Consider the following 18,143-nt stretch of genomic DNA (forward strand, 5'->3'; position numbering starts at 1 on the left):
AGAAAGCCCGCGCGCAGCAACGAAGAGCCAACGCAGTCAAAGATAAAATAAATTTATAAAACAAAACAAAACCCATATATACAGACGGGAAATAATTTACCCTTTGTGAAGTAAATTCTAAAGTTCAAGTTGCGGGGCTTCCCTGGTGGCACAGTGGTTGGGAATCCACCTGCCAATGCAGGGGACACAGGTTCGAGCCCTGGTCCAGAAGGATCCCACATGCCACAGAGCAACTGTGCCCATGTGCCACAGCTACCAAGCCTGCGCTCTGGAGCCGCGAGCTACAGCTACTGAGCCGCACACCACAACTGCTGGGGCCCATGCGCCTGGAGCCCATGCTCCACAGCAGGAGAGGCCACCGCAGTGAGAGGCCCACGCGCCGCAGCGGAAGAGTGGCCCCCGCTCGCCGCAACTAGGGAAAGCCCGCGCACAGCAACGAAGACCCAACGCAGCCAAAAATAAATAAAAATAAAATAAATTAATTAAATTTATAAAAAATAAAAAAGTTCAAGTTGTATGATGGCTATTGTGCAAAGGTTTAGCGTATCAAGAAATGGGATGGAATGTGGAGAATAATATCAAGGAGACAGAACTATCCCTTCCTGGAGTAAGATGAATGGGTTTCACCCAGACACACCTTTTTATATGTTGTCTCTCCTGAGGAATCAACACCTCGGTGGCCTATTTTCTTCATGGGCATGCTAGAGGCATAAGGCACCTAGAATAAGAAGAGTCAAGATTAGTACATGATTCCCATGTAACACACCAAACAGCTACCACGATGGTAAATCAAAAAAAACAAAACATGCAACACACCCTTTTTAGGTTAAGAACGTTTTATAAAATCTTCAGAAGATCCCTCCCATGCAAACACACAGCTATAGTGTTGCTCCCCAAAGAACTAAACTGACTAAAAGAACACAAAGAAAACTCCAAATGACATATATTTCACCTTTGGTTCTCAGAAAGATGACATGGAAAATTAAAATGATTATCATTAAAGAAAAGGAGAAACAGGGGAAGTAAGCAATAGCAGCCCCAGAAAAAAGGAAAGACCCTCAGTTTACAAAAGCAAGAGAGAAGTAGAGCTCCACAGACCCAGCTTTCTTACAGAAACTACTACCCCTCTAATATTCAACCCAACCTGAACACTATTTGCTCAAACTGAATTCACCAGCAGAAATGATCTAGCCACTGGCAAATGCAAGTACTGCGAGCCCAAGTATTAAGAGGCTGTGGCAATAAGATGAGTCCTCTAAGAAAAGGGCCTCAGTGCCTCAAAGAGATTCCTGAGAACGTGGTATGGCTTTGTTTTCTATTCACATACATCACAGCCTCTGAAAAAAGGAAGAAGTAAAACCAGTGGAGCAGAGGCTAGAAGGCTATTCTCCACAGCCAAGATGCCAGCACAACAGACATGAAGGTATTCTTCATGATGTCGATACTCAAGTTAACAAGCCAGAAGGCAAAAAGACTACTGAAAATAGCATGTTACCATCTTAGGGCCTGATATTTAAGTTCTACTCTTCTTGCTAAGACCCTTAGTGCCAGAAAACCCTCAGTATATAACCTGACAGATCTTGGAAGATGTTCTGAGAAAAAAGCCTAAAATCCTACGCCAAAATGGTCTGCACTCTGAGGTCCCGTCACAAAACCCAGGAGAGATGCAAGAAGTAAAAAGAGGAATGGAAAATACTCGTGGGAAGAAAATTAAGCAAATACAAGATACTCTGCACAAAAGAGAAAAACTTAGAATATCAACAGCTTCAGTACGGTTAAAAGAAGTTCGCCACATTCACTGAAGCTACGCAGTCAGGAGGTATTAACAGCAAAACAAGAGAACGAGCTTTAGTGTCAGACTAGCTTTGAATCCTAACCTTATTAATTACAGGACCTTGGGCAAGCTATAGAACCTCTAATCTTCACTTTTTCATCTATAAAACATGGATAACAACAGTACCTACACTCATAGAGGCTCTTTGAAGGATTAAATAAGAATACCTATAAAGAGCACTTAGGTACCTTATTTACTCTTTGGTACATTAAAAAAAGGCTCAGGGTCTTCCCTGGTGGCGCAGTGGTTGGGAGTCCGCCTGCCAATGCAGGGTTCAAGCCCTGGTCCAGGAAGATCCTGCAGCCGCGGAACAACTGGGCCCGTGCGCCACAACTGCTGAGCCTGCCCTCTGGAGCCCGTGAGCCACAACTGCTGAGCCTGCGTGCTGCAACTGCTGAGGCCCCCACGCCTGGAGCGTGTGCTCTGTGATGGAAGAGGCCACCACATTGAGAAGCCCACGTACTGCAGCAAGGAGTAGCCCCCACTCGCTGCAACTAGAGAGAGCCTGCGCACAGCAACGAAGACCCAACAGATCCAAAAATAAATAAATAAAATAAGTAAATTTAAAACATTAAAAAAAAGTTCAATAAATCTGAGCTATTATTAATATTCATAATAAACTGTGACAAAAGTAGAGTTGTATAATTACTAGCCTACCAAAGAGATGTGAGAACCCTATCTAGATTCCAAGACCCAAGTAGGGGGAAAATAAGGATGTTATAAACAGGTATCCTTCTATCCCAGAATTAAGGTTTTAGAACCACTGTATCAATATAAAACTCACCTCAGATGCCATGGGTCTCTTGATTCCAGATGCTGTGAAAAAAATAAAATAAACAAACACAACCATAAGTATATACACACACTCACAACGATCTCTATCAAGCCCACTGAAACAATCAGGATTTGAGTCACACTAAACCTGACAATGAGCTCCTGCCTCTTGCTCATTGATAACAGATCCTTTTGGATAGGGATTTTAAACGTCCCTTCTTTTTCCTCCTCCATACTCACAGAGCCCTTATGCATATTCTGTTCTCATTCTAGTCCTTTTTCTTACACAAGTGTTCATATTTTCTCTAGGAAATATATCTGTTCTTGATACATTTAACCATCAGAGCCAGAGGGTCTCATTTGATACCATGGCTGAAAGAGAAAGGGCATAAGAGATACCAAGACTTATTGGACAACCTGGGCTTGATTAATAATTTTTCCTGTAGAGCTAAAAGGGTAGGTACTCTTAGAGCATATCTATGGTGCTTTACACTTCTACTAATTATTTCAGAAAAAAGGTAAAGAGTTGGTCTATGGAAGCTTTATTTACAGTAGCCAAGATATGGAAGCAACCTAAGTGTCCATCAACAGATGAATGGATAAAGAAGCTGTGGTGTGTCTGTGTATGTGTGTGTATACATATACATATTTATGCAAATGGAATATTAGTCATAGAAAAGAATGAAATTCTGCCATTTGCAACAACGTGGATGTCTCTAGAGGTTATTATGCTTAGTGAAATAAGTCAGAGAAAAACAAATACTCTATGTTATCACTTATATGTGAAATCTAAAAAATAAAACCGATCAATGTATATAACAAAACAGAAACAGACTCACAGAGAGAAAAAACTAGTGGTTACCAGTGGGGAGGGAAAAGTGGGGAGGGACAAGCTAGGGGTAGGGGATTAAGAGACACAAACTACTGTGTATAAAATAAATAAGCAACAAGGATATATTGTACAGCACAGTGAAATATAGCCATTATTGTGTAATAACTTTAAATGGAGTTATTATCTGTAAAAATATTGAACTACATTGTACATCTAAAACTAATATATTATTATAAATCAACTATTCTTCAATTTAAAAAAAAAGAGTTGATCTGTGGAGATGAGGAGGCTAAGGATGGGGAAATGCAATGCCAAAAAAATGGAAGAGCACAGAGTGCAGGCAGAACCTGACTCTACATCCTTCCATCCTCATCTTGATTTCTGCTGTAAAAGCAACAGGAATTTGTTGGTGTGTACTTAGTAAATATATAATCAGTGGAGATGTGTAAGATAAGTGTGTAGTTAAATCTCATCAATATTATGACTTTTATCCACTTAAATGTAGAAAAAGATTTCAAGAATATGTTTAGAAAGTGACTAAAAGACCATTATCTATAGAAAAATACTCTAAAAGGTTAAATCAATTCTTAAGGGTCTGCGATCCCTATAACTTTCATCCATGATCACATTGGAAACAGGGAGACAGAACTTTCTCCCCTTCATATTGAAGAATGTTGGCCTTTTTTCTTCAAAGACTACTGATATATTACTTTGATGTAGTTCTAAAGAATTCAAAATGAATAAAGATTAGCCATATTTAAGAAAATTAAAAAGAAGAATCCAATTCGGACGAATCCTCAATAATATAATACCTGAATAGGAAGACCCCAGTTCTGGTCCATATATAAGGTTTGAGACAAGATGGGCTTAAGGGCAATCAGGTAAAGCTCTAATTACTATTGTTTAAGACCAACGATCAAGGGCCCTAAGAATTTCAGAATATAGCTGGGCTCAGAGAAGAGATTGTGGTAGACCTTAGTAGTACAAAGGCCACAGACTAAGCATTTCTGGTACCAATAAGCAGAGCAGCAAGTTTCCTTCCCCATAGTGAGTCAGAGTAGCAAAACTATGGGGAACAGATGGTTTTCATTCCTCTTCCCAAAAAAGGAGGTAAGGGAAATGTCATCTAGCTGTTAGGAAGATGTGCTGCATAAAATGGCCCAGAAAATTAGAAAAACAGCAGAGCCCAATAATCTATGCTTTTTGCAGGATGCTTCATCTTCAGTCAGGTCAAGTTCAGGTAGGTGAAAGACCATTTTAGAACTGGAACCCTAAGCTAAAGCTTCCAAGGAACAATAAGCCAGGACGAGTCAGATTTATGATAAAACTGTTACTGACTTAAAACCTTTTAGACAAGAGCCAACATGCTGAGCTATTTAAAAATCAGAAGACCTGGGTTCAAATCCCTGTTACATCAGGTAAACTGTTCTCTATATTTAACTAAAAAAAGAGGAACCATATTAGAAGGTTTATGTAAAGATCAGATAAGACAAACTAAATCAGGGACTTCCCTGGTGGTCCAGTGGTTAAGAATCCGTCTTGCAGGGCTTCCCTGGTGGCGCAGTGGTTGAGAGTCCGCCTGCCGATGCAGGGGACATGGGTTCATGCCCTGGTCCGGGAAGATCCCACATGCCGCGGAGCTGCTGGGCCCGTGAGCCATGCCGCTGAGCCTGTGCTCCGCAACGGGAGAGGCCATAACTGTGAGAGGCCCACGTACCGCATTAAAAAAAAAAAAAAAAAGAATCCGTCTTGCAATGCAGGGATGCTGGTTCAATCCCTGGTCAAGGAACTAAGATCCCACATGCCGTGGGGCAACTAAGCCCGTGTGCTGCGACTACTGAGCCCGCACGCTCTGGAGCCAGGGTGCCACAACTAGAGAGAAGCCCGCACGCTGCAATGAAAGATCCTGCATGCCGCAACTAAGACCCACCCAACACAGCCCAAAAAAGGATGAACTAAATCAAAGTACTTCATGGACTGCGACGTGCTATACAAATATGTTGTCATATGTGAATTTTTTTTTTTAAAGAGACCACAGACAGTGCAAGACGGTTTCTTTTTATTTTAATTTTTTAAAAATCTATTTTATTTATTTAGGCTGTGTTGGGTCTTCGTTACTGCGTGCAGGCTTTCTCTCATTGCAGCGAGCAGGGGCTACTCTTCGTCGCGGTGTACATGCTTCTCTTTGTGGTGGCTTCCCGTGTTGCGGAGCACAGGCTCTAGGCACGCAGGCTTCAGCAGTTGTGGCACACAGGCTCAGTAGTTGTAGCTTGCGGGCTCTAGAGCACAGGCGCAGCAATTGTGGCGCACAGGCTTAGTTGCTCCACAGCATGTGGGATCTTCCTGAACCAGGGATTGAACACGTGTCCCCTGCACTGGCGGGCAGATTCTTAACCACTGAGCCGCTGCGCCCATATGTGATTTCTAATGCAAGAGTAAAGCTGGGCCCCCAGGAAGGTTTAATGTTCAATTACCTAGACCTATATGAAATTCTAATTAGCACCTCAAAGTTCTTGGCTCCTCCCCAAACCCTCAGCCTCCACCTCCCCCCCAACATAACCTTGTGCAAGTGTACAGGCAACTGTAGAATTAGTAAGTCTCAATAAGGAAATCAGTATGCTTTCAGTTGAGAAGACAACACTGATTCTGGACTTCTTGGTCAGTACCTGGCTTATCCCTTCCTCTTTTACCCCAGAGGAAGGGGTTTGGAGGGAGCTGGCAGAACCAAGAGCCAACATCCAGTCCTAGGCTGACAGTCTCTCCTAGAACACAACCTCTTCTGCAAGCAAGGAGTCAATGGACCAAGTTAAACAATGGAGGAAAAAAAGCAGGTAAGTGATTTTCAAGGCAGAGAGTAGGTCTGGGGCTTTCTTTTTTTTTTTTTTTTTTTTTTTTTGGTGGTACGCGGGCCTCTCCCGTTGCGGAGCACAGGCTCCAGACGCACAGCCTCAGTGGCCATGGCTCACAGGTCCAGCCGCTCCACAGCACGTGGGATCTTCCCGGACCGGGGCACGAACCTGCGTCCGCTGCATCGGCAGGCGGACTCTCAACCACTGCGCCACCAGGGAAGCCCGGTCTGGGGCTTTCTTACTCCCTAAAAAGTTCTACTTTGCTACTTTTCCTAGTTTTATCACACAAACACATAGCTCTAGGGCTGCTACACCCTTAGAAAGTACCCAGAATGAGGGTGGGAGGACTTCACTCAGTGGAATATGGTGCCAACTACTTAGCTATCTGCAACTGCAAAGCTTGGATTAATCTCAAGAACACTATAGCTGAAGCAGTTGGATGGATACTGGGGTCTAAATAATAATCAGAACAAGTAACACGGGGAGGAGAATTGGGACCCAAGACTTACTCTCTTCCTTGTCTGAAGTTTTGCCCCTAGGGCACAGGTCAGAGCTCCAACCTCCCAGAGAAGAATGGACAGGAATAGAAAAATAACTGGAGAATTTTATCAATGTTGCTGTAACACCCAGCTTGGTCCAGAAGAAACCCAATGAAGAGCAGTGATATTTCAGGGAACCAGGTACCATCTGCTAAGGCTTGACCATTTGGCCCAAGGCTCTGCCAATGAGAAACTGCCTACTGAGACTGAAGAGTCACCAGCACTGTACCTGTTCATCTCCTAATCAAGCTCTCTTCAGAAGGAAGAGGAGGAGCAGAAATGGAGGAAGAGGGGGGAGGTGGACGGAGGGGGGAGGAAAAGTGAGGGAAAAAAAGAGAGAAAAGAAAAGAATACCAACTCAGCATGGCAACACCCGGCTTAGCAATGCCATCCAGCCAATGTTTAAGGAGAACGAGATTTATCCTTATGGATAAGACTAGAATGTTATTCAACAGAAAGTTTGTTTTCTAGCATCTGTGTGAAAAATGATCTCTGATAAGTATATACTATCATCTTATAATCCCCATATCCACGATCCATATGTATCATCTTCTTTTTGGGTGGGGAAACTGAGTATAGGGCAGAGTTCCAATGTTAAATTTCCTCTTCCTCAGGGAAAAACGTTTCCATAGTTTGTTTCCTTCATGACTATGTAACTCCTACTTATTAACAGGCCCTAGACCAAGAAGCATTCTAAACAACCAGCTAATGTTGCTCTACTGGAAGCAAAAAATAAAGCCATGACAAATAGGCTGCATCAGAAAAATAATGGTTCAAATAACTTAATTCTGAGTGGCTCAATAGATGATATAGAACCAACCATGGTGATTTCAAGTCCTAGTTCTTCTGCAGAAAGATGGAAATGTAAAAGACCTAGAGGACATTACCAAGGATCAAGGTACAAAACTGTACTCAATTACATATTTACTAAAAAAAAGACTGGCTTGTTGTTCACCAAAAATATTAATAAATAAAAGACCTAGAGGAGCAAGGGTGTACTCACTTTGGGAATTTTTAAAAAATTCTGACCAGAGCAGGTTCAATCTGGCTGAAATTTATAGACATTAAATGAAAGTTGATTTTTAAATAGAACAAGTTGAGAACTTAGTTCCTTCAGCCACATATGAACCTACTTGCCCATTTTCAAGCAAACAAATCAATAACAATTTATATTAAGAAAAAAAATCATTCAGCAAGGGCCTTTGAGATTTTAATCTAATCTTATTTATAAGTAAAAGTACAGAGCATAAGGGATGTGCTCAAAATCACAGAGCAAAGGCAGTGACAGAGCCAGAACTGGAATCCATATTCCTAAGCCCCAGTTCAACTCTCTTTCTTCTAATCTATCTTTTGTTTACAATTTCCTGGCCACTTGGAGTCTAGGTAGGACAAGAAACCAAGGGAACTAGAATACTTTTACAAACTAAATAAATCTCAGAATTGCTAATGGACAACATGAACATATATTTTCTTCCCTTGAGGTATTCCCTTCCCTTCCATTTTCACTGATAAGAGGATTAAGAGCAGAGACCTCCTCCTTCAGTTCCTCTCAATGAAATGAATAACAACACTCTTCCTCCAGCAACAGTCATCAATGTCACTGGCAAAAACAGTAGGAAAGTATCTTTCATTTCTTTTAGTGAGATTATCCTTGTTCTGAATCAGACAATGCCAGTATTCTAGAGGAGCAGAAGCTATCTTTCAAGTCTGATACTTGAAAGAGCAGTTTCACAGATGTTAAGGTCCTCACTAGCAGTAGAAAGTATCTTTTTGTCTTTGTAATAAGACATGAACAACTTTAGCAGAGAGAGAGAGAAAAAGTTTTTAATTCATCTCAGATTGGAGTTTTCTTTTTGGTGTAAGTGGAACCATGTCTTGCTCTGATTAAAAGCATAAGGGTTACGATCATTGAATTTGCAACGACAAAAAGAGGGCATCTGATGGGCACTCCTGTTTCAGTGATCTTGGAATTGACTGCAGAATCAGTCACCAATCCTTGGCAAAAATCCACATTAACTTCTAAAATATTTTCTTAAAGTATGATCAATAACTCCACATAGGGCTTCCCTGGTGGCGCAGTGGTTGAGAATCTGTCTGCCAATGCAGGGGACACGGGTTCGAGCCCTGGTCTGGGAGGATCCCATATACCGCGGAGCAACTAGGCCCGTGAGCCACAATTACTGAGCCTGCGCGTCTGGAGCCTGTGCTCCGCAACAAGAGAGGTCGCGATAGTGAGAGGCCCGCGCACCGCGATGAAGAGTGGCCCCCGCTTGCCACAACTAGAGAAACCCCACACACAGAAACGAAGACCCAACACAGCAAAAATAAATAAATAAATTAATTAATTAAAAAAAAATAACTCCACATATTATGCATGGAGGAGCTCAGAATTTTGTTGCTTTTTTAGGACAGCTAAAGTCAGAAGGGGAAGTTCCCTTCTGCACTATTCTTTTGTTGAACAACAAATATTTAACCTGGTTTAAAGTCAAGTTAGTTCACAAACAGCCTTTCAGATTAGTGAGAGAGCAATAAGGTATAGTGGGTAGGAATGTGGGCTCTGAAATCAGAACACCTAGGTTGGCTAGATTTGAATACTAGATCTACCATTTACTAATTAGGTAACTTTGGACAAGTTGGTTAAAATGCTCTAGGCCTTGGTTACCTCATCCATAAAATGGACATATAATAACATGTATTTCATAGGGTTGTTATGAGAATTAAATAAGTCCTGTATAGCACCTAACATGTAATAAATGCTCTATAAATACTAGCGATTATTACTACTATCATTGTGAATTATGAAACCCCATCTACAGGATGGGAAGGGTCAGGGGAAATAAGAGGTACAACAGAAAGGGAAAAGAAAAAGAGACTCATTTACTGAAACAAAAGGAAATGGAGTTATGGGAAGACTTTGAGGGAGACAAAAGATAGTGAACGGATTCATTTCATACTGTGGAACTGTGAGAAAAGAAGTTTCTGGGTTAAGACAGCATCTTTTTTGGAGAGGACAGAGGGAAATGGGAGCTAAAGTGAAATAATGCTTGCAAGACATCCACAGCCTTCTCAGAAGGCCATGCACTACTACTAAAAAAAAGTCTGCAATTGTTATGGGGAAGAGGAGTTGGCTGCTAGTAACTACAAGGACTCATGCTTCTTCAGCACAAATACACATCAGTTCTACCTCTCTTACGGTTGACCCCACAGCACAGAAAGTTGAAACCTAAACGAGGAAAAACAGAAAATTATCACTTACTTCTGGGGTTCTACCTGCTTAACAGCAGAATAAGCACATTAAAAAAACAAACAAACAAAAAACACACAACAATGCTAAAGTTTAAAATTATTAACAGGACCTGACCTGATGACCCCCAGTACCATACTGGGAAATGTTAGATGATTTTCTGCAGTTCTAGGTAAATGTCAAAAAAAGAGACAGAAGGAGAAGCTCAGGCAGAAAAATTCCAGGGAAAAAAAAAAAAAAGAAAAATTCCAGGAGTGATTACAAAACTTGCAACCCAAACAATTTCACACTGGAGTGATTTCAGATAGGCCAAAAAAATTTCAGGTATAAAGCTCCTTGCATGCAGGCTTCTATCCTTTTAAAAAAGACTGTGTATACATTTTATTTGACGGTCTTCCACTTGTGAGGGCAATTTGGTAATATCTAGCAAAAAGCCTTAAAAACAAATATGTACCATTTGTCCCAGAAGTGAGAATTTATCCTAAGGAAATAGTCAAGTGGACAAAGACATATATACAAAGCTATTTATTGTAGCGTTGTACATAATAACTATAATTGGGTAGATATAATGGGAAAGAATCTAAATGAACAATATAGGTGACATAAGTTGTAGTGCAGTCATAAAATGGACTAGTATACAACCATTATTTTTATGTGTAGGATAAAATCCATTATTTTTATGGATAGGATGTCACAATAAATTGCTGAATGGAAAAAGGTAAAAAATTACATAATGCAATATTTTTCTAAAACACTTACCTATAAAGTCACATATATTTATATACATAGAAAACGTCCAAAAGATTATATACCAGAATGTTAAAATACGACTATACTGGATAGTGGGATTAAGTTGATATTGTAAGTTTAAGTTTCTATTTTTCCTTATCTATATAAATTTTCTGTAACAAATAATTAGATAATTTAACAATTAAAGGAAAGAGATACACGGGAATGGCTTTATTATCTTTGTTTTATAACCATTTTTCCCAGTAAACTAGTGCTCAACAGTCCCACACATACCACCATCAATCCCCTCCCCACACATTAACTCAAGCTCATTACAACATATTATGATGCTGCAGAGATAGAGGAAAAATGTGAAAAGATGTCTAGAAAGCTGCTGACAATTCCAAGCCACAAATAAGCATGACTCCTATACACTCCTTCCCATTCTTTATTAATTATTACTTTGAGATGCCTATACAACCTGAAACAAACCTATATCAGCACATAGGATAAGAGGTTCTCTCTGAAGAATTTACCTTTCATATCCTTCAGAATATCAATTTTCTCCTATAAAACAAGTATACCTAATTTCAGCAGATCTCCTGGATACTTGAAAAATAAAGATCGAGCCTCAAAATTATGAAAATTAGCTGAGAAATCTTTAATGTTACTAAGTAATTTCACAACAGCTGAACTAGCCAAGTCAAGTGCCTAAGTGGAAACAACCCAATCAATTCCCGCTAAAATACAAAGTTGAATCATCATACTATGTCACAGAAAATTTTTCTGAGTAACTCTGTACTGGTCTCAAGGAAGCACTCCATTTTTGTCCTTGGCCCCACCCTAAATTGTGTTTGTGATGAAAAAGGTACCCAAGGCCTTAAAAGAGGAGATAATTGAAACAAAGATATTTTCAGACAGTAAATAGCTCCAAAATATGAGTTGTTGTTCCCCTCCCCCGTCCTGCTCTCAGTGTGTGGAACAAAACAGAGTTGGCCTTAATACCAGAGCCTCTCCCAGTGCTTTCAGAGCAGAAGCATTTCCGACGGAGATGAGATGACATCATCTACCAGATGAGAAACTAAGAGGCAGTCTGTGACTGACTTCAATGTTTGAAGTACTCATATAATTTCGGGAGGCTAGAAGTTGGCCGGATGTGCATTGCTCAGACGAGTTTTGCCCGAACAGGTCATAGAGAAGCAATTCCAGAGACCTACCAATACTACTACAAAAATGTGTCAGTAATTCCTACATAAAGCAGAAAGAGACAAGCAGGCTTTTTGGAAGCAAAATGCTAATTCTTAGAGGGTCTCTTGGTTGATAATATTGAGAGCCAGAGATTTCAAAAGAAAAAAAAAAAGAGCAAAAGCAAAAACCTGCACAAAAAAACAAAAGCCATCAGCCCAGTTGTTTGCTGGACTATCTCAAACAAGCTCTCTGGTCCTCTTTAACTTGAAATACTGAATTTTAATTATACCACTGCATGTAGGAGGCATAATATGTTATCCAAATGAAAATACTCACAAATATGTCTGACGTGTCAGCCTACCTAATGAGAAGTACTGCTGAGGCACAAAGCTCTAAGAGATAGTGTTAAAAGGAAATTTTAAAAAGGCACTATTACTATGCCCTCAATAAGAACTAAACCAAGCCAATTAAGAAAACCAAGCCACATCTTAGAGAAGAGCTAAATTTTGTTTCCTAGCAGGTGTCAGTTTTTCCTAAGGATCTTCTAGAAAAAATGAGAAAGGCAAGGATGCTCTTAGAAACAAAAGCTCAAAAGCAGTTTGATCTACCAGTCCTGGGGTCAGCTGAGAGCCAACCTGGTCAGCTAAGAGCCAACTAAGTAAGTAGCAAGGAATGAGCTGCAAATTTATTAAGACCCATCTTGACAACATACAGACTTTATGCAAAGTCTTTGCCACTATTAACAATGTCTTTGAATCTCACTTTCCTAATTTGTAAAATGAGAGTGTTAAGTTAAAATATCTCTACACTTCCCTCTAGTGATAATTTTTTTTTAATTTATTTATTTTTGGCTGCGTTGGGTCTTCGTTGCTGCATGCGGGCTTTCTCTAGTTGTGGTGCTACTGTGTGGGCTACTGTTCATTGTGGTGCGTGGGCTTCGCATTGCAGTGCTTGTTGCAGAGCACGGGCTCTAGGTGCACAGGCTTCAGTAGTTATGGCACGCAGGCCCAGTAGTTGGGGCTCGCGGGCTCTAGAGCGCAGGCTCAGTAGTTGTGGCGCACGGGCTTAGTTGCTCCGTGGCATGTGGGATCTTCCCGGACCAGGGCTAGAACCCGGGTCCCCTGCACTAGAAGGCGATTCATAACCACTGCACTACCAGGGAAGCCCTAGTGGTAATTTTTCCTTCTAGTTCTATAAGCCAAATTTCATGGTTCTCAGGCCTCAAATATGTATCTCTTAGCAGTAAAATTTTGATTGAAATTTGTGAAAAAATCTGAGTCCTTCTTTAAAAGACCCGAGTCTCCTGGATAAGCCAACCCACAGCGAAGAAGCAGTTGAGATTTCTGGCAGATCACCACCTCCCAATTCTATTTCCAAACCTGGTTCTATCTATCTTGAAAAAAAGCAGTGGATATTGCTGGCTTAGAATGTACATATTTGAGCCGAGAAAGTAACTTAAATGATATCATAACGAGCATAAATTACCTCAACAATGCACTTCAATCACCTCCCAGACACTAATGCAAGAAAATAAGAGATACGGCCAAGTTCCTTCTCTGCCATCCCTTTTATACAGGTTCTTGTCAATGACAACTTGGAGTTTACCAGGGATGTTTACCTACACTGTGCACAGAAAAGTTAATATACTCTAAGCTATTTATATATCCTTAAAATAAAAAAAAAAACCTCTTCCCATTCTCTTCCTGTAACTTCCCTTTGCCCACTCCCCATCAACATTACTGATCCTTTGGGATAGTGCTTATTCTTGGTTAACTCCATATTGCTCAGTTTAGTACACAAGGCAAATAATAAGATATATGGAACTCCCTACAAGGAATCTGCCCTTCTCTCTCTTTTTACCAGTCTTCTTCAGACTCCAACAATTAGGTGACTTTTTGGGAATCAGATATTTAAAAATTAATACATATTGTATACAGCCATTAAAAACAAACAGACTAATTTCACAGGAGGAGAAAGAAAAATGATCAGTAACAAAGTTTAAAAAGATGGAGGGGTTGAGGGAAAAAAGTTCACTTCAAACAAAACAACAGTAAAAAAAACAACAGAAGCTCATAGGAGATATGAATGAAACAGAACCAACACATACGTACAAACTAAACAATGTTCTCTTTTGATAGGAAAGGGTGGAGAAGTGAAGGGCAACAGGGGAAATGAACTAGGAAGGGGTTTCCTCTAGGAAACACCATCAGTCCAAACACTCTCTCTTTGAGACTGAATGATGGGCTGGGGTTTGGAACACAGAGAAACAGAAATTCTCTCTGTTGAGCTATCAGAAACAGCATACTTCCTGAAGCATACTTGTATCCTTGATCAAGAGGATACACCCAGTAAAAAGGAGAGAGAAGAAACTGACAACTTTGGTCTTTTTGCTTTCTTCATGTCAAGTAAGAATATCCCAAAATTCTAGGAAAGAAAATATCCAGTTTAAAGGACAAAATACCCCCACACACTTTCCTTCTCCCCAGTTCTGAATTTGGCCTGGTGTTATCGCTGTTGTTCACTTCACAGGCTATAGTTTCCATTATTTATTATCAAAGAAAAATAGACTGATAAAATATTTAACAGCTAGTAGCTAGCACATATTTAAGCAAGTTATTAATCAGAACAGTTTTATATCAAACCAGAACAGCACACAGAAATTAACAAACAAAACATAATATGTATTTTGATATTCAAAGCTAACTTATAAGTACACATTACCAATTAATATCAGATACTGGATACCTAATAAGTCTATATAATTGACAGTGGGCTTGAGCAGCCATGGCAGAAATAAATGGATAATTAAAAACAATGACATTCTAATGTCAGTTTTCCGGCAGAAACTACCAAGGGGACAAAAGAAAAAAGGAGGGGGTAGGTGGGTGTAAACCCTCTGCAGAGAAAGCAAAAAGAAAAATCTCTCCCTACTTATAAAATACCAATCAAAACGGAACCTGGTGATATTCTGCCTACATGGCATTCTGTTCTATCTTTACCTTTCCAAATTTCAGTTTCTCACTCCAATAAAGTGGCTTAAGTTGCTTTATTTTTCACTAGTATGGAAGAATTGAAAGGAAAGAGATCAGTCTGGAAATGGCCTACACTGTACCAAAGAACACAGACAAAAAACCCCTACCATTTGGAGTTATCAGATTACAGCATACATTTATTTACTTGTGGAGCTCTGCTGAGAAGAACAAAGCCACCAGAATCAAGGACTGATAAGACTGGCTCTACTACAAAAGTTCCAAGCAAAAATCTTCTCTCCTGTGTCTTCCAGGGTCTCCCTCACTAGTTAAGGGAAAGTCAGGAAAGGAGCTGTAAAAGTTACCTCCAAATCATTTATTTGTGCTCATGATAAAATCATTTGGTGATGTGTGACAATTTCAGAAATGTTCTGGTCTGAAGCAAAAGGAGCTATAGATTCATGATCTTCTAAGGTTTCAAGTGCTTTTTCTTAGGGGAGTCACACATGATTTTATCACACAGCTCTTATTTCAGGGGAGCAAAGGACACCTCAACACTCTAACTTTACTTTTTAACTCCTCCACTAACTTCAAATCAAGTCTCCAAAACAGAAACTCTTCACTCCCTTCCTGGTGGTAAAAAGGGGACTCAGTGGCTGAATTTCAAACTCTTGATGGACTAGTCAAATTGCAGACAGGGGGCTCTCCTACACTGGTGTGACAGATGGTCGCACTGTCAACAGCACCTTATCAGGGCTGATTTTATTTTTTAAGTGGTGCCACTGTCCAAATAATGAGGATAGGAGGGAAAGGAAGAGAGGGAATACATTTCCTTTAACACATGCAACAGCAGACAGCAAACTGCATCACCTTTTCTTAACCAAAGTTTAAGAACAAGCACATGATAATGGCTGCTGTAAACTGATATTCATTTATAATTGCCTCCCTCCCACAAATCCAAACATGGTAATCACTCCAATGGGAAAAGATCTCTCAGACATCTCTCACATATCTCTCAGAGCGAATGCTTTGCTCTACCTTCTGTATTTCACTTGTCAGCAGCTTAAAAGACCAGCTCTCACTTAATGGTGAAATAATATAGACAGGGGTTTAATACTGGCAGGGAACAACCGTTCTAAATTACCTGTCCTTCCTAATTTGAATGCCAAAAGATTTTGAGCCTCCAAAGGTTATGAGTGACTTATCTAAAACATCAATCTGTCCCTGAATCCTGACATTCTTATTTTGTATCCACTTTCAACACTGCCAGAGAATCTTGCCTTTAGGATTTCAGTTTCACCAATATTTGAGTTCAGCTAAACACCTAAGGACAGTAACTTGGTTTTAGGATGATTAAAACACAAACACACACAGTCTTACCTTGAATTTCTACAAAGCTAGCCTTTAACAATTTAGGAAATCATAAACCATTGTTTATTCCTGCCAATGTCTTAATTCCCCTGGTACCATCCCGACAGAGCACCACTCCCCTCCAATCACAAATAAAACACATTCTCAGTAGCTTTTTTTGCATCAGAATCAAACATCCTCTTCAAAAACATATCCCTGAAATGAAATATTCTATTAAATTAAATTCAGTAAGCCAAAACCTAAGTGAACATGCAGATACAACAAAAAGTCAACAATGCTTATCTGCACACAGATAATCCCATGTTTTCAGAAATATTTATGAGCATTTTTCTTAATTTCTTAATCCATTTCAGTATTTGCCAAAGAAGCAGAAAAGGACGGTGTTAAGAAACAAAAGTAAAAAAGGAATCTAAGCTATTTATTTTTAGCCATTTTTATATATCTTGACTTCACATATGAACACAGTAAAGCCAAGGAGCTGTAATGTCCACTAAAATCTGATATTTGATTTTCTGGTGAAAACACAATAGCAAAAAACATTTATTCAATCTGAATTACATCTTGCTAGTCCTCGGATCTGGCAGAAAATATAAAAACATACAAAAATATCAAATAGTGACATCTTAAATAGATAGTAGGACTTCCCTGGTGGCGCAGTGATTAAGAATCCGCCTGCCAATGCAGGGGACAAGGGTTCGAGCCCTGGTCCAGGAAGATCCCACATGCCGCGAAGCAACTAAGCCCGTGTGCCACAACTACTGAGTCTGCGCTCTAGAGCCCAGGAGCCACAACTACCGAAGCCCGTGCGCCTAGAGCCCGTGCTCCGCAACAAGAGAAGCCACCGCAATGAGAAGCCCGGGCACTGCAACGAAGACTAGCCCCCGCTGGCCGCAACTAGAGAAAGCCCGAGCACAGCAACGAAGACCCAAGGCAGCCGAAAATAAAAAATAAATTAATTTAAAAAAAAAAAGATCAACCTGGTTTCTAATACCTGATTTGATAGTTAAGTCTGCTTAACGACTGTACACAACCATTCTTCTTTCAGCACTGGGGGAGCGGGAGAAGAGGCTTTAAATTGAGGAGCTACTGTATTAAAAACACTGTCATTTTAACTTTATCCTTCTTCACATTTAGAATGCAACATGAGTTGTTCTGGCCTGCTAATCCTTTACAGGAAAGGTAAAAATCACCTCTCAAGAAACTAAAAATAGATGTACATAAATAAAACTGCAGTTTGGAAAAAGATATTTGTGACCAAGTATTTGCTCATCTGAACTGGAATATGAAAGGTGGAACCCTCTATTTAGTCAACTCAAAATGGGAAGGATGCAATCCCAGGCCTAAGGAAATGTCAATGTCTCAGGTAAAGCATCCATCATGTGGCAGCCTCTCCCGTCCACAGTGTAGAGGCAACAGTCACTGTGGAACCCCAGACATTTCTGATGGAAGCTCTAGAACAGTTTCTGACTCAAACTACCCCCACACACACACACAAACCCCAACACCACACATTTTCCCTCCTACACACAATCTGTTGCTTTTCTTGTGGGCTTCTCAGCCCTCCTCAATCTTCAATAGTTTCTAACCACTTTGAGCTATATTCCCTGGCTCCCTTCTCAAAGTGCCAATGTCGTGCCTAATCATTCCTCCAGTCCATTTCCTATTATGCAATATTCGCCACAGCACTGAGAGCCACCCCCACCCCATCCTTCTCAGGCCTAATTCCCAGCATCACCTCCCTCAACCTTTACTGCAATTCGAGACGCCACCGTTCCGCCTTCTCCATCTGTTTTCAGGGTCTTTTAGCCCTGATT

At 40.3% G+C, this 18,143-nt stretch overlaps 1 protein-coding gene across 3 annotated transcripts in view; it reads right to left on the reverse strand.

Annotated features, from left to right (window-relative positions):
• Positions 1-18,143, reverse strand: part of PIP5K1A (phosphatidylinositol-4-phosphate 5-kinase type 1 alpha) — a 44,207-nt gene that overhangs the window by 24,872 nt on the left and 1,192 nt on the right. For 2 of the 3 annotated variants that reach the window (XM_060299563.1, XM_060299555.1), the window contains exons 2-4: positions 10,013-10,051; positions 2,619-2,650; positions 638-718 (exon numbers count right to left, since the gene is read on the reverse strand). In XM_060299563.1, coding sequence (XP_060155546.1) covers positions 638-718; positions 2,619-2,650; positions 10,013-10,051 — 152 coding nt within the window. The remainder of the gene's footprint in view (positions 1-637; positions 719-2,618; positions 2,651-10,012; positions 10,052-18,143) is intronic. The other variant, XM_030846385.2, reaches the window with a different exon arrangement.

This window comes from Globicephala melas, chromosome 1, assembly GCF_963455315.2.
Source record: "Globicephala melas chromosome 1, mGloMel1.2, whole genome shotgun sequence".
Classification (NCBI taxonomy): Eukaryota; Metazoa; Chordata; class Mammalia; order Artiodactyla; family Delphinidae; genus Globicephala; species Globicephala melas.